The sequence below is a fragment of the Anser anser genome, assembly GCF_964211835.1.
Source record: "Anser anser genome assembly, chromosome: 21".
Lineage (NCBI taxonomy): Eukaryota > Metazoa > Chordata > Aves > Anseriformes > Anatidae > Anser > Anser anser.
The window spans coordinates 12,971,244-12,994,877 of record NC_139742.1 but is presented as its reverse complement, the minus strand read 5'-3'; the positions used below and the strand labels follow the sequence as shown (position 1 = coordinate 12,994,877).

The 23,634-nt window shown below is 39.2% G+C and overlaps 3 protein-coding genes across 14 annotated transcripts in view; 1 reads left to right on the top strand and 2 right to left on the bottom strand.

The window, feature by feature from the left end:
• Positions 1-1,322: 1,322 nt before the first annotated feature.
• Positions 1,323-8,874, bottom strand: SLC2A8 (solute carrier family 2 member 8). 2 transcript variants are annotated; one of them, XM_083807070.1, is made up of 10 exons: positions 8,734-8,874; positions 8,353-8,512; positions 7,393-7,599; positions 5,558-5,657; positions 5,225-5,436; positions 4,623-4,766; positions 3,958-4,066; positions 2,752-2,925; positions 1,995-2,140; positions 1,323-1,836 (listed from the first exon to the last, which is right to left on the bottom strand). In XM_083807070.1, exons 1-10 carry the CDS (start codon positions 8,790-8,792, stop codon positions 1,702-1,704), a joined length of 1,446 nt encoding a protein of 481 aa, XP_083663196.1. In that variant the 5' UTR covers positions 8,793-8,874; the 3' UTR covers positions 1,323-1,701. The 2 variants fall into 2 exon arrangements, with proteins under 2 accessions (XP_083663196.1, XP_083663197.1); XM_083807071.1 differs by lacking the exon at positions 7,393-7,599.
• An 80-nt stretch (positions 8,875-8,954) lies between these two features.
• Positions 8,955-19,611, top strand: FBXW2 (F-box and WD repeat domain containing 2). Its single transcript, XM_083807060.1, is given in 8 exon segments — positions 8,955-9,226; positions 9,229-9,342; positions 10,883-11,300; positions 13,103-13,297; positions 14,047-14,180; positions 14,822-14,908; positions 15,345-15,514; positions 18,046-19,611. Coding segments are annotated over 8 exon segments (1,665 nt in total). The 5' UTR covers positions 8,955-8,968; the 3' UTR covers positions 18,335-19,611.
• Positions 18,431-23,634, bottom strand: part of LOC310884783 (beta-1,4-galactosyltransferase galt-1-like) — a 29,644-nt gene continuing 24,440 nt past the window's right edge. For all 11 annotated transcript variants that reach the window (XM_083807077.1, XM_083807076.1, XM_083807080.1 and 8 more), the window contains one exon: positions 18,431-23,542. In XM_083807077.1, coding sequence (XP_083663203.1) covers positions 22,187-23,542 — 1,356 coding nt within the window. In that variant the 3' untranslated portion in view covers positions 18,431-22,186. The remainder of the gene's footprint in view (positions 23,543-23,634) is intronic.

The window sequence follows — 23,634 nt, the reverse complement described above, 5'->3', positions numbered from 1 at the left end:
TCTCAGATACTTAGGCATAGTCTGAATTTGTGGAGAAATAAATTATACCCAGAGAACTAAATAATACTAATAATACAAGGAAGCTCTTATGCCAATAGACAGTAAACATCTGTACTAGCATGCAGGGTAGAAAGTATGTGCATTATTACAGTTGAGCACAGCCACTTCACCAGGCTGTTTAATGCCTAGCTGCTTCACTTTGTTGTTGCTCACCTGCAACTGACTGACACCCTGTTTGCTACTGAAACCATATTAGCCTATAATTTCAGGAAAAAAAAAAAGTTGTTTTTGTGTGTGTACTTATAACTCTACTAGATATATATCCGATTGGATGGAAGGTTTATGCAGACAGTATTATCAACCTGCAGTGTCAATTTTAACAAAGTCTTTGAATGTTGGCAGACTGTTTTTGTCATTTAATGACTGATATTGCTAAATTGCTGAGTTTGTGATCAAAACCTCTTTAATACCACTTGTCTTAAGTATGTATTATCATTGTTTTTATGTCATGTGATAGTGCGTACGGTTTGTGTTTTAGATGTAGCATCCAAATAGAAACATTCCTATCACAGCTGGAACTGTTTTAAGTGCAATTTATTGTTTTTGTGAAGGAGGAAGAGCAGATTTATTCCTTCATATGTAATAAACTTTACATCGATTCTTTCTTTCACAGTTGCAGGACTAATGGCTTCTCTAAATTTGGTTCATCAGTCGAGAAATTAAAAAGAAAAGAGGTAGTAGTATGGCTGCCAACAGTGCTGGATTACTACTTCTGTAGTTCTGTACAAAGTGTTTCAGACATGTCATTCATTCAAGTGCTGTCACAGCTGCTGAGATTGGTGCTTGTATCTTAAGTATTACCCATCTTTGACAAGAGCTATAATTCAGCGTTGGTTTTTGTTTCTGGGCCATTAAGTCTTTCGGGAATCTCCAGTTACAGATCTTTACCCCTTAACTTAAGGCTACAAAAGACAGATTTCCTCCATTTTTCTGGCTATATATAGGTATATTGTCTCAGTCTATAAGATCTATTGATTCCTTTTGAAAAGGAGACTCCAAAAAACATTCTGCTGAGAGTTACAACCCATCTTGTGATTTAAATGCATTTCTAGCCAACTTGACAGCACTAAGACAGGTAATGCCACCTTAACACTACCACCCACTAAAGCCAAACCTTCATCTCTGTTTGGGATCTAGACTTACTTCCTTGGTCAGGTATCCCAGATACTGAAGTAGTAACACACACAAAGGAAAAGTCACAGTCTGAAATTAACGTTATCCAGGCTCTATCACTAGTTTCTCCATATGCCATCAGGAAAAGGTACAGAAGAACAAGGAATTGTTTTTATTATTATTTATAAAATTAGATCTCGATTTACCTATTAGAAAAAAAGATACCAGCCAATACATTAAACATGCTTTCTTGTCCATTACAGTCTGCACAAGGTAGGGGAAAATAAACAAAAAAACATGGCAATTTAAGAAAGAGTATGTTTAAGACTTTTACAAGGAAGATATGCTACAGTGAACATACAGAGATAATCAAGTTGCAAGTGGGGGGAGAAGGGAAAAACATCTTACAAAAATTCATTAAAACAATTTGATAGGAAGTTGTGTAACTATCTGCCAAGTGAGAGTCAGTTTTAGCAACAGCACCATAATTCATGATATAAAGGTTTCATATCAATAACAGCCTCCGACTTAAGATCTTCTGAAGTGGGCTTCAATCTGTTCCAGGGTCTGTCCTTTTGTTTCAGGTACATAAAAGGCTGTAAAAGTCACACTGAGGCAGCAGAAGGCAGAGAAGAGCCAGAATGTGCCATAGGATATTAAAGCCTGAGGGAAGGGAAACAACAGCAAAATATTATGATAAATTGTTACTGTGCAACTACAGTCTGGGCCACCAGAGAAGACTGGCCCAATGCTCTCTCAGAATCATCTTAAATAAATTTCCTTATGAAAAGAAATACTGGATTGTAATTTATGATGCTTACTATCAAATCATGAAATTCCTTAGTTACCAAGAACGCCATAACCCAGTTTGTTAACACACAGACACCACTAGATATGCCCCTAGCTTTAAGTGGGAAAATTTCAGACATCACCAGCCATGGAACAGGACCCCAGCCAAGGGCAAAACCTGAAATTACAAACAGAAGAGATTAAATGCAAGTTAAGTATATTTCAAAGGGAAAACTGAATGATGGTCAAGTTAGGCAAGTAACTCCACATTCTAGGATGATTCTGCAAAAAACTGCCTCTAGCAAAAGCCTGGAGTTACTTACTTGAGGGTGGCCCACTATATGCTATTGCACTCTATGTCAAATTTCTTACAACGATAGTCTTAACAAGCAAAATTTCTTACTGAGAAGTTTCTGAAGCTACTTAAAAATTAACCTTGTTTCTTACTGCTGCTTCCTTGTACTGTCACAGAATTCAGTATGGCTCAAATACTACCAAAGACTCTTCTTTCCATTAATGACTACAAAGTAATTCAAACTGAGCGATTACTACTTAGTATTACAAGAAGGAGGTATAAATTGATTTTCCAGGACATAGGCTTAATTACTTTACTTCTGGCTTGATCAGCAGGGTTGTGAATGCCCAGCCTAACTTTGTCTCATACACTAAAAAAGCTCTGTCAAACAGAACTCCATTTATCAATAATGTGACAAGATGGAACAAATTTGTCACGTTCAACAGCAATTATGAGTGTCTTATAATGTCTGCTTAGAAGCTTGTTCCACTCACCAGCAACAAAGAGCCCTAGGCTTACTACTGCAAGCCAGGATAGGCTGTTTTCTGTTCCTGGGGATACTGAATTTAGAGTGAAACACAGATCAGCATTTGATGAGTTGTTCCCATGTGGAAGGACCATTTTAAAGTAAAGCCCAAACAATGCAGTACTGACAGCCATGATGATCCCTGAAAAGTAAGCAATAACCATGTTGTCACTGATCGCTGCTTAAGTACTCTTCTTTGTGAGAGCTAAAACACAGGTGCTCAGCCAAATACAAGATATGCTGGTCCTAGCAGAAGCGTTTCTAAAAAGATAGTGTTCTTGGAAACAAACACTGGCTTAGACAAGACTGAAAGATACCAGACAATCATTCCATGCATTAGTCAAACAAAAGTCCTTAAAGCAGTCATTGCTACTGAGTGTGCAATGCAACAACTATATCAAACATTTAGGGGGGGGTTGGCACATTTATTTGTAAAGTTAAATTTTTTTAAACTACATGCGGCCTTGCGTAGCTAAACAGCACAACACTCCGTGAATGTAGCTGCAGCTATGGAGAAGCTACTTTGAAATTACCACTTTTAGACACCTTAGGTAGGAAAATGTATTGTGTCTTCATGACCTAGCTACTCCGAAGTAAAAACTGGCCTGGTAAAATGACAAAAAGGATAGCCATACACAGGTTTAAGGGGTTCCACCTACAATGAGTTCTGACGAATAATCAGAAATTGTGTCCAAAGAATACATTAGGTTAAATACCATAAACTATAAACACTAGTATTAGGTTTTAGTTAGCTATTAGGAAGAACTTCTTTACTGAAAGGGTTGTTAGGCATTGGAATAGGCTGCCCAGGGATGTGGTTGAGTCACCATCCCTGGAGGTCTTTAAAAGACATTTAGATTTAGAGCTTAGTGATATGGTTTAGTGGAGGACTTGTTAGTGTTAGGTCAGAGGCTGGACTAGATGATCTTGGAGGTCTGTTCCAACCTAGATGATTCTGTGATTTGGCTATGGCCAATCCAAGTCAAACAATCAAATTATGTACATATAATGTGACAATTTCCTCTTATGAATTAAGAGTTTAAGTCCATAGTTAAACTATAAAGCAAACCACTTACGATACATAAATTGTAATACTTAATTCTCCCAACAGTTACAAGACTTTCTGGTACTCTATATGGTTCTTTTTCTAACTGAAGTCAGTAGTATGTTTTACCAGATATGTAAAGCAGCACTTTCCGTCCAGTTTTATCTATGATAAGTGCAGCCACAGCAGTGAAACATACTTGTACGGCACCCACAACAACAGAAGCCATTCTGCTGTTCTGAAATAAAGTAAGAGGCAGGGAGAAGAATTTGCTTTTTCAGGCTGATAACAGGATCACTTATTAAGCGTTAAAGATGCATTTGTTTCTTGACTCTGGAGGAAGAAAAGCTATCCCACAGAAATTGGGGGGTGGGGGGGAGAACCCTAAATAAATAATTAAAAATAAATGCCAACATAAAGATTAATTAACATAACATACTGGTCTCTTAATAAACTTTAAAACAAGTCACAGCTTCTCACAAGAGTTTGACTTTCTCTGAAGCATTGGATTTGTAACTGTACTAAAAAAAAACGTTATGAATTAAGATGACTGTAACAAGAATTTCTATCAGTAGCAAAGTTTCACGCACAACATACTTCCCCCAAAAAAAGTCATGTTCAGATATGCCAGAGTAACACAGTCAAGAGGGTATCTATAACCCAAAACCCAAACTGTTATTTATGATGCGGGCAGGATCAGCATCAAGTCAGTTTGCTACATGTTTTAGACTTACTCAGTACCTACTAAACTGAAACAACAGACATTTACCAACCTGGCAACACAAACTGATTACCTTGAAGTTTGCATCTTCAAAGATAGTTTCTGCATAAAACATAACTGCATTAATGCCTGTTACTTGCTGAAGGAACATCAGAGCCACACCAATAAGAAGCGGCCTGTAGATTGAAGGATTCTTAAATTCAGAGAGATTTAGTCCCTGTTAAAAAGATGAAGTAATGATTCCATGAAAAGTTCAATATTTTAAATTAGAGACCACCAACAAATGACGCGTTTGGAGAGGTGCAGGAGGAAATGCTTTCATATAACACAAACAATACGAAATCAGTGTTAGAGATGTTGAACAATTCTCCAAAACTGCTAGATAAAGAAAAACTAGATATCAATCAGCACAGATAATTACCAAGATCATGAGCTTGACTGCTACTCAGGCATACCAATGGCAGGCAACAGTGATAGTTGCAGCTGAAAGGAAGTGGAAAAAAAGACTCTAAATCTCACTGATTCTTAAATTTCATTTGTATGAGGGAACAGGTTTGGACTGATGTTTGTAGAAAAGGCTACTAAGCAAGCAATGGTAAAAAACCCTTTTAATTATACTGTATGCTTTGAAATAGTATTCAAAAAAATTTTTAATGTAAATCAGATTCTCATCACCTCCTCCTCAACATTAGCTTTGATCTGCCTGCATTCCCATTCATGGTCCACATATGGTCCCCGCAGAAACTGTAAAGAAGCTATGGCTTCTGCATGTTTGTTTTGATTCAGCAGAAATCTTGGTGTTTCAGGCATGAAGGACATCAACAAAAGCATTATGCAGGGTGGAAAAGAACACAACACTGCCAGCCAGTGCCATTTTAGTGTTATTCCTGGGGAAAAAAAAAAAAAAAAAAAAAACTGTGAACATTAGCTAGTTTTGATTCCTTAGTGTAGTTCTTTCATTACATGTACTAACTCTTTATTGTCATTTTAGAGCCCTAATCCCAATACCTGCAATGTAGGCTCCAAGTATGCCAGTTACCACCATCAGCTGAACACAAGAGCCAAGCATACCACGGACTTTTGTATGAGATATTTCAGATATATACACCTAAAACATAGGGAGAAAAATCTATTTACTTCTATCCAATTTTGGATCATGAATTTGTGAAGTAATTCATTTCTGAAATACAGATATACTTTCTAGTAACTCCCCTCTCTAAAAAAAAGCCTTAAATAAAATGGCGTGAGTAGAAAAGTACCATCTCAGAAATGCACATTAGCATTATGGAAAAACCATGGAAAAAGGGGAGGCCCTAAAACAGAAAAATGCTCATGTATCAGCATCCCACAGATGACTAAACTTGCATTAGTAAGGGCTTCTTTTGTTAGCCATATCAACAACAAATGCATCACTGAAAAGCACTCTGGTGCCTGGGACAGTCTTTGCATGAACACATGGCCCACACCACACATAAAACTCTTTGCAAATGAAGGTTGAAAATTTTTCATTCACAGTAAAGACTGTGTATTATGGCATTCTCCACGAAGTCCTCAACTGACAGCTCATCTTAACATACATGAACAGCAAACACATCTCCTCCAAAATTTGGGAACAACTTGAATTTTTTAGTTCTTTAAAAAAAAAAAATGCTGATCCTAAGTCAACAGCTACATAGAAACATAGAAGAGGAATCCCTCACATTTACAGATGCAGTTTTTTTTCCAAAGTTACAAGTTTAAGTTTTTCAAGAGGAAAAATAAGTAATCCTTAGCTCAGGAATAGTTTACAGCTACAAAACCATGGTATTACAGATAACATTTTCCTCCCTCATCACTGCAGTCATATAGATCTTTTACTGTTGGCTGTGGATGAATGCCTTTGCAAATGGGAACTTAAAGCTCAGCTCCAGGAAACAAAAAGCAAGCAGTCGTTGGTAAAGAAAACAGAGTTCCTTCATAGGCATTAGCACAACAGATTGCATAACCAAGCTTTTAGCAATGGAGAAAGTTGTACAAGATTATAATTTAGATCCCACTGCTGAAATCTTTTGTTTGTTTGTTTTTATAACTATCCGGATTGATAATTGAACATTTATTCTGTACTTCACCATGACTTCTTTCCCTTTTATTTTCAGTTAGCCTTTTACTTCAAAAGCAAAAAATGCTGGAACCACCAGAAAGGAAACAATCTTGAATAATGAAATTCTAGATAGCTTATATCATGCTGCCACTAGATCCAATAGGCAAATTATACCGAAAAAAGAAGACAACAAGAGAATGAATTCTTTCCATTAACCTACTGCACAGATATTTCTCAATGCATGTGAAAAGTTAATGTTCCAAAGACAGCAGTTAAATGGAAGGAGTAGTCACTGCTTGGTGTTGCGCTAGAATGAGTGAGTGAGCATAGTTTATTTGAAAACCTAAGAAGTTTGGTGAAATACAAGACTACTAGAAGCAGATGGCAATAGCAAAAACAAACAAAAATCCAACTTCAAGAGATATAGCTACACAATATTAAAACAAACAGAAGCAATCAGATAGTAAGGACAGACTAAAAATCTGAAGGATCATATCACTGTACTAAGAATGCATAATGCAGAAGTGCTATTAGAATAGCACAAATTTTTGTATTTGTATTTTCTTCATGACTAAAAATAAGCAAAATACGATCCTATAAAAATCAGTTTATTTTAAATCCACAAACTGCCTTGGCTAGAGTTAGTTACTGCATCCAAGCCACCTATGATAATACTATGAAATAACAAACATTCTCCTAGAAAAGCTTTAAAAACAAATGAAACAAACAAACCACTCACCAACAGAAATAATGCCTTACTTACCGGAACAACAAGTGAAGTAATTCCACTGGCTAAGCCAGTCAGTATTCGTCCAAAATAAAGCATCCAGACATTCTGAGCTGAAATAATAACTACATATCCAGAGACATATGGTATTGAGCACAGCATTAGACTCAGCTTTCTCCCAACTTTATCCACAAGATAGCCTCCCAGTATTCCTCCAGCAGCAGCTCCTAATGTTACTACAGACTTCAAAAAAAAGTTTAAAAATACGTATGCATATATTTATACATATATGCATATAAATAAAAACATTTTTGTTGTTGTTTTTGTTTGCTTTTAAAGTAAATAGCCGCCTCTGAAAAAAAAATTGTGCAAGAACATGCAGGTGTTTTGAAAACCAAAATAAACACTAAATTCCTAATCAAACCATGGCCAAGAAGCACTACTCACCACAATTGAACAGCAACTAATTTTCAGATCACATACAAAGCTCTTTCAATGAAAAAGGGAAAACAGCAGTAACCTTTTTAATCTGTCTATAAAGCCATCCATTCACAAACAGGCCTTCAAACTGTTTTAAAGCCCTGAATAATGTTATCTTGAATAACCTGAAGTCCAACCTGTATCCAAAAAGCAAATATTCCCTATGTTGACAGATTACACCTAATTTACTAAAGAGTCGATTTTCTGTGATCCCCTGACAGGCTCAATTGAGAAAGCTGAGAATTCTCACAAGATATTTTGTCATCAAAAGTAAGTTCAAATAACATGGGCATTTACTAATATATGCTAATTTAGGGTCATCAGAGCACAACAGCACTGTCATTCAGGAAAAATCTGAATCAATCACTGATTTCACAAAAAAAATCTCATTAACAAGATCCACATTTATCCTTGTTCTTACGAGGAGTAAGACCCCCTCATGTAAACAGTATCTTCTTTACCTACACTTTAAATCGAAATCACATAATGGTAACACTTTATCATACAGAGACTTACCCCAAACCACGATGCTTGACTGCTGTCTAATCTTAATGTAGGATCATTGATTTTCCTCAGCTCTGGTATAACAGGTGAGCTATAGCCTAGCACGAAGCCAAAGCTAAGTGGTCCTAGGACAGCAGCAAACGTGGCCAGGTACAGCTTCCTGTTTTGCACTCTGAGGCAGAAGAGACGGATGAAAAGGATCGCGCCGCCTGCGACCCCTCTCACAAGGGCCGGTAACGCCCATACGGGCCTGACAGAGGTCCCGACCCCGAGCTCGCATCCGTCACGCTCCCCCTCCCGCCCTGCCCCGATACCGGCCGCGGACGATCTCCACTGCAGCGAGCGCTGTCCCCGAGCCAGCCAAGGCGGCAGGGCCGCAGCGCCCGCGCTCACCTCTGGTAAGCGTCCGCAGCCGGGTAACCCAGCAGGTACTGCGACTCCTCTGCCGCCATGCCCCTACCGCGGGGAGCGCCTCAGCGCGGCCAGCCCCACACACTTCTGCACGAGCAGCCGGCCGCGCTCCAGGGCAGGCACCGGCCCTCAGGACAAGGCCGACCCCAGGGGGACACCGCGCCTCTCGCAAGCTCTAGTTCAGACGGAAGCGGCCAGGCTGCGGCAGCGGGGCGCGATGACGTTTGGAGGATGCGCCGGAAGCTGCCCGACCACGGAGAGCCGTGGGCTCCGGCCGAGTGCCTTCCCTCCGGGTGCCGGCCGGTTCGCCCGGCGCAGCTGCCACGGCGCGGGGCTCGCCTTCTCTCCGCGCCCTCCCCCTCAGCCCCCTCCCGCGTCGGGCGTGGCTGAGGCGCACAGCAGTGTCCGAGGGCGGCCGCTCCAGCGGGTGCCTGCAGGTTGTGGTGCGGGCTGCGGAAGTGGCGGGAGCCTGTCCTTTGCTGCAGGAGCGATGGCTGCGGGGAAGCCCCAGTCCCTGCCGGGCCCCGGCGGACCGCGCGAGCCGTGGCGGCTGCCTGCCGAGGGACGCCCCGCGCCTGGCCGCTACCTGAGGTGAGAGGGAGTTGTTCAGGCGGCTGCTGTTGGCTGCAGCTGCGCTAAAAGTCTCCGGTCCTCGCCGTGCTTTTTGCGTGTGGAGGGAAATGGGAACGGGTGGGGGAGTGGCGCGGTTGTCGGATAACGCCTAGGAAAGAGCCCTGTGTACGCAGCACCGGTTTCGGGCCCTCACGGCTGCTGTTGGTTTCAGCAGTAGCGTCATGTGCTGAATGCAACACACGCCTTAGAGCTCACGTATTTTTTACCGTTAGGGAGACTGTTAGAAAATTGTGTTTGTTCTAAAGAGAACGTGTGCCTGTTAGAGCAGCAGATATGCTTTCTGCCATATGTGCTGAGGAAAGCCCTTACGTGCTGTCAACAGTAACAGTTACTGCATGAACTTGTGACTCGACAGAAGCAGCTGGTTTTGTGCATTTAATGCCAAGTGCCTTCCTGTGTTTTTATCAAGAATCGATACTTCTATGCAGGCCACGTGCAGCCTCTCATAGTGAAGACTCTACTTTTCAGTGCTACTATGCCATGTTAAGAGGTGTACTTTAAGGTCTTATTCTGTGAAGGTAAACAGAAATACATTTCTGTACAGAAATAAACATATTATTGACTCCCATTCAGATTCCTCAATTGTTTTAGATTTGGGAGCTTCTATTAATTAAATTTGGTTAGTTATCTAATGAGTGGAATGAGTTCTTCCAGAGAAAATACATATAAATAAAGCTTTTTAACTGTTTGCCTGATGTTTCAAACATATTGTAGGAACCTGAGAATGTTACAGCATAGTATAAGTGCATACAGATCACAGAGTTCAAGAAGTAGCATTTGAAGCCTTCAGTTTCATGGTTAATTCTGTTCATTGGAAATAAACTGGGAAATAGGGAAAAAAATTAAAGAGGTCAGAGAGATATAAAAGATGACTAACATCCTTCAATACAATTCTCCAGACATATCTTTGTATCTTCTTTAAACACAAAGCAGCTAACTTTTTTTTTCTTTTTCCCATAAAGTGGTTCAGGACGAAAGTCTGAATAAATTCTGTCAGTAACTAGCTTCTTATCACTCTGTATGCTTTGTTCTCTTCCCTTTTTCAGCTTAACCACGAGTAAACTGTAAGACAGTGTTTATATGCTGTAGTAGGTTTAAAACTTGAATCAACCCTTACTGGATTGAGAACTTGAAAATGTTAACCTGTAACAAGAAAGATGTAAATAATTCATAATGAATGCTAACATGCACTTGCTCTGTACAACTCACTTTTAAGTCTTATACAGGTCAGACAATAGTTCAAAGTTTGTGCAAATGCTCATTACTAGCCTCATGAATATTTTACGATGTGTTTGGTCACTTCTGTCTATGCTTTAACCGACGGAATACTGATGTACCAGTAATAAAGATGTGATGCTTACCTTGTTTTCTGAATAGAACTAATACAGTATTTTGATGTATCACAGGTAAATTTTTCCATAACCTTATGGAGAAAAAGGACTTTGAAGCATGGCTTGATAACATTTCTATTACATTTCTTTCTCTGACGGACTTGCAGAAAAATGAAACTCTGGATCACCTGATTAGCTTGAGTGGAGCAGTCCAGCTCAGGCACCTCTCCAATAATCTAGAGATTCTTCTCAAGAGGGACTTCCTCAAACTTCTTCCATTGGAACTGAGTTTTTATCTGTTAAAATGGCTTGATCCTCAGACCTTACTCACATGTTGCCTCGTCTCTAAGCAATGGAATAAGGTTATAAGTGCCTGTACAGAGGTCTGGCAGACTGCATGTAAGAATTTGGGTTGGCAAATAGATGACTCTGTTCAGGATCCTCTACACTGGAAGAAGGTTTACCTAAAGGCTATTTCAAGGATGAAGCAACTGAAGGACCATGAAGCCTTTGAGACATCCTCTTTAATTGGACACAGTGCCAGAGTATATGCACTTTACTATAAAGATGGTCTTCTGTGCACAGGTAGGAAGTTCAGAAAACTTGTAGTCTTACAATTTTATCTTCTACACAGCCTCATTTGATTAATTACAAGTTGATTTTCCTTGACCAGATAGGTTATTTTCATAATGCTAACTCAATCCAGTGTGATTCAAAAAAAAATTTGTTTTGCAGTTTCTGAAGCTTCTGGCTCTAGTAAGCTCACTAGTCACTGTAATAGAAAAAAAAAATACACAAAAAATACACGAGGACACCAATTTCTTTACTGGTCAAAAAAAAGAAGATGGTAACCTTGTTGCATATCATTCTTCATATTAGCAAGCACATTTGAGAAGTACAGTTATGTTAGTTATCCTTTAGAAGATATGTTAGTCAGGTTAAAGTGACCTTGACTGGGCTGACCGTATGTATGGTCACTGCAGTCTCTCAAGCTGTATGAGGCAAAGTGTCTTCCTTGTGACAAGACAATTTCTCTGATATATTCATGGGCACTTTCAGTTCTTAACATAATCTAAGCTCTTGTATAAAGACCTATAAACTAGATTTAACCTTGCTACTAATCTGACTTGCATATTGTAATGGTGGTTTCAGCTTCGTTCCTGAAGAGTGCAGACTTCAAGATTTCAGTTTGAACTCAGAAATACAGCCAGAACAAATATGAAACATTAAGTACGAAAGAATGGTAACTACTGTCAGAGCATATTCCAAGGATTTCCCAATGACTTGAAATCACAGTGTTATAGAATAAGTTGGAAATAGTGGCTAAGTACCCCCACATCAGCTGGTACATTAGGGTGTTTACTAGAAACTAGCAACTAGACGCTGGCCTGTCTTTTACTTTCCTAGTCAGCAGGGAAGGAAAATCCACACGAAGCAGCATTATCAAACGTTACTGAAAAGTGGCACATTTATGTGCTGAAACCACAGGAGAAAAAAAGAGATGGAATGGTCTGGGCTCTTTTTCCCACTCTCTAAAACCAGGGGACTTGAGTTACTGTTATAAGTTTATTTGTTTTAAAAAACAAAAACAACAACAAAAAAAAACATCCAGGGGGAGAAAGGAAAATGGCAGGTGAGGGGGTCTGGTATTCATCTGCTGTCTTTCCATCTTTCTCAATGCAGAGATTTAATGGACTCCTTTCCTACCTGAAAGAAACTAAAACACAGTATAGTCAGTGGCTCCCCAAACCTGAGCGTGATCTATCTTATAAAGCTTCCAGGCATTTGCTTCAGTAGATACTATCAATCAGAGTGGGTGCTGGAATCTATGGAAGGGAAAAATGGAAGGCAGACATCTAGCAGCATAATTAAGATTGTTAATTCTTTCCTATGAGGAAAAGATGAGAGAGCTGGGACTATTTTCTCTAGAGAAGAGAAGGCCTGGGAGAATCTTAACAATATACATAAATACCTAAAGGGAGGGTAGAACCAGTTTCATCAAAGGTGCCCAGTGACAGGACAAGAAGCAGTTGGCAGAAACTGAAACACCAGAGGTTCCATCTGAACGTCAGGAAACCCTTGTGTGGATATTTTTTTTTTTTTTTTTAACTGTGCAGGTGATGGAGCACTGACACAGGTTGCCCAGAGAGGTTGTGGAGTCTGCCTCCTTGGAGATACTCAAAAGCCATGTGGTCATGATCCTGGGCAACTGGCTCTACATGGCCCTGCTTGAGTCATGGGGGTTGACCTCCAGAGGTCCATTCCAGCCTCAACTGTTCTGTGATTCTGTGAAAATGCTATGTTTAAGACAAAAATGAAATACTAGTGAAGGGTTGAAAATTGTATATATTATTTGCTTGCAATTATCCTGTTATTTTATATTCTAGGATCAGATGACTTGTCTGCAAAACTGTGGGATGTAAGCACAGGTCAGTGCATCTATGGTATCCAGACACACACTTGTGCTACAGTGAAGTTTGATGAACAAAAGCTTGTAACAGGATCTTTTGATAACACAGTAGCCTGTTGGGAGTGGAGCTCTGGGGCAAAGACACAGCATTTCAGAGGACACACTGGTGCAGGTATGTTGAACTTCTCAGTTTTTAATTTCACCAGTCAAGTAATATACATCACATATAATAGAACACATTATAATTTAGGTTAGCTTTCTGTACAATAGCATATTGTTTTAAAGCTCTGTCCCTAATCGCTTTTTGGGAGGGAAGTGGCCAGAGCAGATCTAGATCTGTCTGTCCTTGGATAATGCCAAGGCATAGTAATATAGTTTTTTGCAGGAAAATAATACTAGATGCAGTAGTGATGTAGTGCTCTAGAGTTTAGAAAAAAAGAGGCAAGCCATATATAACAGGGAGCACGTGTCAATAGGACATGTTTATATCCCCAAACTGGAGATGGTCTTACAGGAAAGAGCACAATAGATCCTGGGAATCTCTATTTGCATTTCTGTCTTAATTATCTGTCCTCTACCACAAAATATCCTCAACTCAGCTGTAGGTCTGTTCTTGTATGACATACCAGTCGTACTAATCCTGCTGAAATTGACTTCTTAGAACTATTATCTTAGGAACTACAGTGATGTTACACTTCACTGTAATCCAGTCATAATGAAACCACTGATTTACATGCTTTTAATTTGAACAAATGGTACTTTTGTAGTGTATGTTTGGGGATGCATTGATAATTCATGTATACAGTTCAAGAACAACAGTTAAAACTGTAGTAGCTTATGCATTTTGACCCAGTTAGTGTCTCTCATAAAAACACATGCACAGAGACGGTATTCCTTATTTAAAACCCACTCTGTTTGTAGTTTTTAGTGTGGATTACAATGATGAACTTGACATTCTGGTCAGTGGCTCTGCAGACTTCACTGTGAAAGTGTGGGCCTTATCAACAGGAACATGCCTGAATACCCTTACTGGACACACGGAATGGGTCACTAAGGTGGGAATATTGATTTTTTTAATTAAAAACACTTGCAAAAGACTTCCTTGCATGAAGTTTTTAGCATGTTCTGAATTTCTGTTTCCTAATCCCAACCTTGTCCCTAGGTGCAGAACCGGAAAATATCAAGAAATGTAGATATTGCAAAATAACATTTCAAAAGAAAAAATACTTAAGCTGTAACTAAACCTTTCAGAACACTGAAGAGATTTCTGTTCCAAAGCAGCTGGAATAATACTAGGAATTGGTGTTCAATTCAAAGACCAAATGAATACAGTAGTTCTGAAAGAAAGCTACTCTAAAAATTATGTAGAAAAAGTAATGATCTTGATAACCAAAGTGTAAGCATGACAGAAGTGTTCTGAAGTTGAGAAACAGTATTTTCCTTGCGAGCATTTCAGAACTTGGAATGTGTGCTGGGGGGAGAATTGTAGAGAAGTACATATAGTAGTGTATTAGTACAATAAGTTCTCACTAGTAGGAGCAAAAAAAGTGTAAACAGCAGTTTCCCTTCAGTTGCTAAAAGTATCTGTATTGCCTTTAACAATCTCTGTAGCATACTCCTGTATAATGAAATGGAAAATACAAATGAATGCGTGGTTAACAGCATCAGAATAAGTCATTACATCCTTCAATTACAGGTAGTTTTGCAGAAGTGCAAAGTCAAATCTCTTATGCATAGTCCCGGGGATTATATTCTTCTAAGTGCAGATAAGTATGAAATCAAGGTATGTACCATATGTCACGAACACATCATTGTTCTTCCTAGGGAAATAGAATACTTGAGTGCTCTGCTGATTTACAATTAATATAGGACTTTTTCTCTCATAGTCCTTACTTGTAAAGTTGTGTACAAGACAAGAAACTCTTTGGAAGCTAACTTTTCAATACTTTCTGTCACGTTTAGAATCAAATGGTAGCTCAACATGAATGGTAATTTAAAAAAATAAGTTTTTTTTTCATGCCTAATGTGCTAATGTGACAGTGAAACACTTGGGCAAATACTGCTGTTTTTAGAAGATAAGATAAAGAAGATAAGCATTTCTGAAAAACATTTGCACATTTACCTGCTGTTTAACAAGAGACTGAGCCTATTTGAGTAATGGTTTATAACTTGAATGTTTTGTGGTCTTAAAATGTTTTTTGTTTGTTTTTTAATTCTAGATTTGGCCTATTGGAAGGGAAATAAACTGCAAATGTTTGAAAACACTGTCTGTTTCTGAAGATCGCAGCATATCCCTGCAGCCCAGGCTGCACTTCGATGGTAAATACATAGTGTGCAGTTCAGCACTAGGATTATACCAGTGGGACTTTGCCAGCTATGACATTCTCAGGTAAATCTTTCATCTTAAGGTGTGTAGAACTTATTCCAGTGGTGTACATTGAAGAAAATATAAAGTATTCTGTGGAAGTATTATATGAAATGTATTGGTTTTAATAACTTTCTTTAGATGTAATTCAAAAGGATCTTGATAAAAAATCTTTAAACATCTTTCTTCACACATTCATAGAACTATAGAATGGCTTGGGTTGGAAGGGACCTTTAAGATCATCCCGTTCCAACCCCCATGCAATGGGCACGGATGCCACCCACTCGATCAAGTTGCCCAGGGCCTCGTCCAACCTAGTCTTGAACTCCTCCAGGGATGAGGCATCCACAAGTTCTCTGGGCAACCTGTTCCAATGCTTCACCACCCTCTGAGTGAAGAATAACCGGCTGGCCACTCCTCTGTTGATGCAGCCCAGGATGCAGTTGGCCTTCTGGCCTGCAAGCGCACACTGCTGGCTCATGTCAAACTTTTTGTCCACTAGAACTCCCGAGTCCTTCTCTGCAAGGCTGCTCTCAATGAGTTCTTCTTCCAGTCTGTCCTCGTGTCTGGGATTGCCCTGACCCAGGTGCAGCGCTTTGCACTTAGACTTAGCTCATCCAGGTCCCTTTGGATGGCATCCGTTCCCTCTTTGGTATCAACTGCACCACTCAGCTTGGTGTCATTGCAAACTTGTCGAGGGTGTACTCGATCCTTCTATGTTGTTGATAAAGATAGTAAACAGTACCAGTCCCAGAACGGACCATTGAGGGACATCACTCATCAACAGACTCCACCTGGACATGGAGCCATTGACCACCACTCTCTGGGTGCGACCTCCAAGCCAATTCCTTATCCACTGAATGGTCCACCTTTCAAATCTGTATCTCTCCAAGCTGAAGATCAGGATGTCATGTGGGACCGCGTCAAAGGCCTTACAGAAGTCCAGGCAGATGACATCAGTTGGTCTTCCCTTGTCAGCTGATGCAGTCACTCCATTGTAGAAGGCCACCAGATTGGTCAGGCATGATTTACGCTTGGTGAAGCCATGCTGGCTCTCTCAGGTCAACTCTTTGTCTTGCATGTACCTTGACATTGCTTCCAGGAGGACCTTTTCCATGATCTTCCCAGGCACAGAAGTGAGGCTCACTGGTCTGTAGTTCCTCGAGTCCTCCTTACTACCCTTTTTAAAAATGGGAGTGACGTTTCCTTTTTTCCAGTCACCAGAGACTTCACCTAACTGCCAGGACTTCAAATATGGAGGAAGGCTTGGGTTGGCTTGGTTTCATTCTGTTTATATTGACCAGATTTTATTCTAATGTATCACCAACCATTTGATTGCTGTTTTGCTTTCTGGCCACACACTACTCCTCTTATTTTCAAAACATGTGCTGTAGATTTTCAAAAGACTTAAATCAGACTTCAGTGCTCTAGTTGTGAACATAAAACTGTAGTGACTGGAAGCTAGTGTTGCTACCCAAATTGCTCTGCAGCAAACCAGAAGACCATTTCTGCAGGTCATTTGACAGTACAAGGTATTAAAAAGACATTTCTCCCTTGTATAGCATTACTCAACTGAAATCTGTTATTCTCAATAACAGTGTGGAATGACAGTAAAATCTATCGGACTGCAAAAAAAGGGTCAAGTATTCTGTTTCAAAAAACAGAATGAGGTTCTGTCTGTTGGAAATGGTGTCATCAAAGATTGTAACTTATCAAAAAAGTGCATTCTAGAACTGTTAGCAGACTCTTAATTGAAATGTCACGAATATTTGAAGAGTGCCTACTGTAGGAAGATCTACTTCAGAAGAAGTGCTTCTTCGAAAGAGAAAGATGTTCTCTCACTGCTGAGAACAGTTTTTCATCGCCATAGGTTTTTGTGCCTTAGTTCTGTGCTTTATGTAATGCTATAATCAAACAGTCAGCTGTGGAAAACATTCTCTTTAATTTCTGTTCAAGTTTTGTTTATTAAGGCAACAAAATCCCAAAGGTTTAGTGGAACTAATATATTCAGTTATTTCTCCCTAAAGTAAAAATATTTAACTTATGCTAAGGGTCAGTAAAGCAACATTCTTTTAAGGACTAATGCTGAATGATTTATTGTATTGTCACAAAAAGACATTTCTATGCTTTATTTCCAGCTTTTTTTTTAAAAGAGTGGTCAAAAGAATAGTAACAGATCTTGTACCTTTTTAAAGACATTTAGGTGTGAAATCCCTATGAAAATTTACTGTAAAATACAAGTACATCTTTTGTGTATATCTGGAAATTGATTTCTTTTTTCCTCTTCTGCTGTGCACAATCCCTTTCAAACTTTAACATTTATTTATCTTTAGAAGGGTCTGTCCTGAATGCAGAAAGCCTGCACTGAAACCAGTGGCCTGACTTGAGGGCTCACTTCCTTGATTTGAAAAATTTTCATATAGTTCTTCTTGAATAATTTAGAAAAGATGAGTTTAGACACTTATTCTCTATAGACACATAAGAATTTGTTTTAGTAATGCTGGTTCATGACTGTGTAGTGACAGAGTTTCTAACAACACTGTTTTATCTTCCAGGGTTATCAAGCCTCCTGACTTCTCAAATGTGTCCTTGCTGGGCTTTGGAGAGATATTTGCTCTACTATTTGATAACAGATACCTGTATATAATGGACTTGAGGACAGAAAAATTGATAAGCCGCTGGCCTCTACCAGAGTACAGAAAATCAAAGAGAGGTTCAAGTTTTTTAGCTGGTGAAATGTCTTGGTTAAATGGACTAAATGGCCAAAATGATATGGGCTTGGTTTTTGCCACCAGTATGCCAGACCACAGTATCCATTTGGTGTTATGGAAAGAACATGGCTGAAAAGATCACATATGCAGAATCTTCAGGACTATCAGCAGCGTGTCCATAAAATGAAACTTTGCATGAACCAAAGTTGCACACCTAGTGGTATCATCATGCAGTGCACAATCATTTACTTTTATTTGGGCATTTGGGAATGAGTTGTTTTTGACATAATGCAACACAGCATGCTAACAGTATTCGCCACTAAATTTGTCTTTTACTCATGTTTAAGCATACCTTTTTGGGCTCTGAAGCATAGCTTGTAATGTTTAAACCATTCAAATCCACCATTAAGTCTAAAATGAAATAATGCTTGTACCTGACTTCTGCCCTGTTTTTTTTTTTTTCAGCTGTTGGAACAGAAGGTGAAGCTACTATTTTAGAGTAGGCTTTTGTGTTTGGTTTTTTTTTTTATATGTATCAGCAAATACTGGTTACAGTGCATGGCTGCTTTTTTAAATTGAATGAGAACATAGACCCTTTCTCTCCCTAGAATTGATTTTTGTCAAAATGTTTTTTCCTTGAGATAGCTTTAAGCGCTTCATCTTTGAAAGTGAGGAATCAACACAGTCCTTTAACTAGGATCAGATGTTAACAATAATAATTTGTTTAAGTTTAGGAATATGTCGATATGAGCTTTCCTCAGACAGAATGAACCAACTTTTCATCTATCTGATAGAGCTTGCCACAGCAATTAACCTTAGAGAACATCTGACAGCATTATCATATTTATTGGTGGTTATCTCACTCAGAATGATTTGATCAGTATTTTATAGTTGACGTTTCCTATGGTTTGTGTGGGAATGTAATTTAGTTCACAGATAGTTAGAAATAAAATGAATCAGAAGATGATGTTCAATCCCTACACCAAGAATCACACTTACATTAAGTGATGTCTAGCAGCCATACACTTTTCCCAGAAAGTTGAAGTTAATATAATTACACACTTAAAGTAGTTGCTGCATCTAGATTTAGAAAGCAGGGGCATATGTGAACGGTACATTTCTGAAAAGAAAAAAAAAATCAAAATTTTGAAAAAAAAAAAAGGCATAGGAGTAAAAAAACATCTACTTTAATCAGCTGTAAGAGACCTGATGAACACGAGTTAACTATCGAGTAGCAATACTCTACATATTTTTGTGCTGTATGACTTGTACTTAAAAGCTGTATCAATGCCATCTCAACTCCTGTGCTTTAGAAATACTTTGAGGTGGTTTCTTTTGTTTGTTTATTTTGTTTTTGTTTTCCTTACAATAAAATCTCCCCTTAGTGTCTATTTTTACACACGCTGAAAACAGGAGTTTTCATGAAGATTGGCTCAGGTCCTTAAAAAGATGAATTTGCCTAGCACTAGTGTTTTAAGTGTGATGTTTTTTCTTTCCAGTATCTATCTGTGGAGACCTAGTTCCTTGGGTAGTAATGAACAAAAGTATATAGTATGAATTGCACCAATGGAAGGAGAATTTTTACAGGCAAGAATCAATACTGGAGTGATGCGGTAGGAATTGCATGAATTCACAGTGGAGCAGCATCTCTTGAATACAAGGCTGGAGTCTTTAGCTACCCAGTTTTCCATCTTTATTCATGCCAATTTACTTTGAAATTATGCTTGTAGTTAAGGATTTTATCAGGTAGAAGCCAAATTCACAACACTTTATTTAAACTATGCCAAGTGGGGCACACATGATGATCTCTTACAGCTTTTGCTATCTCACTCAAAAGTGAAAAACAAAACCAAAACCAACATGAAACAGAAAGCTTGCAATAACCTGTCTGGAAATACAGTTCTCATTGTTCTTAAGGTGAGCATAACTATGCTGTGCTTGATGTGTGCAGTAACTCATGTTAAAGAAGCTGTGTGAAGATGGGACACCTATAAAACATTGCATTAACCTTGAAAGTTTAATTAAGATTCCTTCACAAGAGGAGTTTAGGCAGGAACATGCCAAAAATGGCATTATACTCAAGCTGATGAAATATGGATTAAATATTTGGACTGCAAGATGAATGAAAAGCTTGAAGAGTGGTCATTAGTGATATGAAATCCAACTGGTATCCAGTTAATAATACTCTTCAAGGGCCAGAATTGGTTAATCTTTTTATTAGCGACCCTGATGATGCAGAGTGCCCTCTCAGCACGTTTATAACAATTCTAAATTGGAGGTGCAAGGGGGGGACCTGTAAGAAGGGGAAGAGTCAATATGCAAGGGAATTGGGAATGCTGTTCTGAGGGACTAGCAAACTGGACAAATAGGCTGGCAGAAATCTTGAGTTTAACCAAAATAAATGCACCATTCTGCATCTGAGAATCATCCCTCACAATGGGATAGTTGGAGACAACTCAATGGAAAGTGGCTTTACAGGAATGGACCTGGGAGTGCTACTGTACAGCAAATTGAACATGAATCAGTAGTATGCCCTTATAACACAGAAGGCTAACTGTACACTAACATGTTCTACCAAGTACATAGCTGGTAGTTCAAGGGAAGAGATTCTTAAATTATGTTCAACATTCAAGAGAACATCCGCAACCACATTCAGTGTTGAGTTCCCCAGTACAAAATAGACAATTATGCACTGGAACAGGTCCAGTGAGAAGCTGCAGAGATGGACAGGGAGCTGAAGCACAAGATGTCTGAAAACCTGTGAAAACTGAATTCAACCTTCCAGACAGAATAGGCGCGAAGGGACGGCTGGGGGTGGGAAAGTTGGTATGCACTATTACAGTCACCAGCTACCTATTAATATGGTGTAGAGAAGACAAAAAACAGACATTCCAGCATCTTGCAGCAAGATAAGGGCCAATGGTCATAAACTGTGCAATAGGAGTTCTGGCTAGCTTTAATGAAAATATGCTCTCCACTGTGAGGGCAGTTTAACACTACAACAGATAGCCTAGAGAGGCTCTGTGTGTCTACCTAACCTAAACAAAAACCTAAAGAACACCTGCTTCCTTAACCTCCTTTGAGCAGGGCGTTGGAATGGAGACTTCCAGCTGACCCTGCTAAATTATGAATGGACCTCTTGCCAAGTGCTAAATTCTTTTTAGCATTGTGACAGAGTATGCAAGCAAAAAAGCATGATGAGAAGTATCCAGTACACAGTATACTGCTGTTCTACCCTTCTAGTTTTAGTCAAAAGAAAAGAAAAGGAAAAAAAAAAAAAAAGCTTTTAGCCTTTACAAGGCAGCTGAAGTTTACTTTAAACACAATTAGCAAGCAGACATTTATTCACACACTGACTCTTGAAGACTTCCAAGGAAAAGTTCCACCTGAACCTAACCAATACTACTAAGCAACTCATGACAGCGTGCGTTCAGGACATAGGTATGTGCCACCACAAAACTGATGAAAGAATGAAAACATGATTTTGGCATAGAAGATAAATAAATGAAAGCCTACTCCCACACATACCTCCTGCTCTCTCCCACATCAGACTAATACTTCTGCCCCTTCACAGGAAAGTTCCAGTATATTGCTACATCAGTAGATGCAGTACAATGCGCTTACTGGGGTTTAGCAAAAATGAAAAATGACTGAAATTGTAAAAGTACAGTGAACATACTTCACTCATCTCACTACGCCTCAGCTCTTCCATCTAAGAAGGTTGCAGCACAGACTTCATCTGAGGAACCCAACTCTTCATCAGCACTCAGCCAATTTTTTACAAGGTACCATGTTTCATTTCACAGCTAAAACGCCTTTACATTTGGATGGTACATAAAAGGGCTGGTCTCCCAAAGCTTTACAGGATGTAATCTTCAGGTGCAAGAGATTTTTAATGTGATCTTTGAATGATATCCTATGTCTCCCTGGGACATAGACAACTCTCCACTTTCCCCTCCTTATAGACAAAGTTTCGCTTTTGAGCTTACAGTACTGTTTGCTGTAGCACTTTGTTAACATTCGTGATTAACGATGAGTTATATTTCCACAGTGTTGTATCCCTGATGAGGGAGTCTCTGGGAAGATTTTCTTGAAGGGGCACCCGACAGTGATAAATGAGGGCCACATCCATTGGAACATTCACACTGGTCCCATAAGCGCGTAGGACAGAGTGGACAGAAGTCTGAATCACCCTTCTTGGATCAATTATCATTTTCTTGGGATTGATCACCTCTTTCCTGTCAGGTTCTCTGTGCACATGCTGTAGTATGTTAACACCTGGCACGGTATTCCAAGATGAAACGTTGAACACAGGAGTGGATATGGTTTCTGGGAAGATATGGTTCTCAAAGAGGAAAATGCCAGTGCCTGGATTTTGCTCCTGAAGACTGCTCATCATCGTTTTCCAGTCTGGGTGCTTAAGGGGAAGAATTATTTCATCAGCATCATTAAGAACCACAAACTTGCTCCTCCGCATGTTACGGTATATACAGTCATTTAGAGCTGTGATTTGCCCATAGTAGCCAATGTGTGTTCCATCCTGCATGAAGTGCCATTTAGAGGAAACCTTGAGGTATGAGTTTATTGGCCAAGGAATTATCTCCACAGTTCCTTCTTCCATATAAAACTTCAAGACTTTCTCCATCAGCTCGCTGCAGCTGTTCTTATAGACTACCACTTTCTGTGCCCCAAGAATCTTGTACATTTCCATACTCTGTATAAACTGTAAGACATTGTTGTAATTTCCAAACATGGCAGAGATGCATACAGTGAAGTCAACAGACAAGGTCTCAGCCTTCCGGTTTTTAATTTCAAACCTTGGCAGCTGGTCAATATTTCCATGTGGAGACTGATGAATTGATACATGTGTTGGATCGCAGATTTCAGGTTCCAGACAAACTATATCTGCTGCACCATAAGGGAATCCAAATCTATCTGAGTGAACATCAATTTTTGCTTTTGATACGTATATCTGTCCATGGGGCTGACAGCAAAACCAGCAGTATAGTTCTTTTACATCTTCATGGTGAACAATCCCAATCACACGAGTGACTTTGCTTTCTCTGTCATCAAAGTATGGGGATATAATAAAAGTTCTTTTATCCTTTAATGGCGTTATTGTGTTATTTGTAATTTCCCCTCTACATCTTCTACCTTCCTGTATTATTTTTGGCAGGTGATCAATTCTCTGTAATCTAAGATATGAAAATGCGACCATTGAAGTTAGAGTAATAATGCACACAGTGGCAACAAAGTATGATTTTTTCCCACCACAAAACATTTTGAATGTATCTAAATGTAGATGCAAATTTCTTTGTCCTTGCAGTTTATGCTGCTGCATCTGCAGGAAAGAAAATATTTAGTATAAGATAATATTGACTCATGTTCATTGCTGAAGAATTTCAGAAACAATCTTGGGGCAGGGGACATATC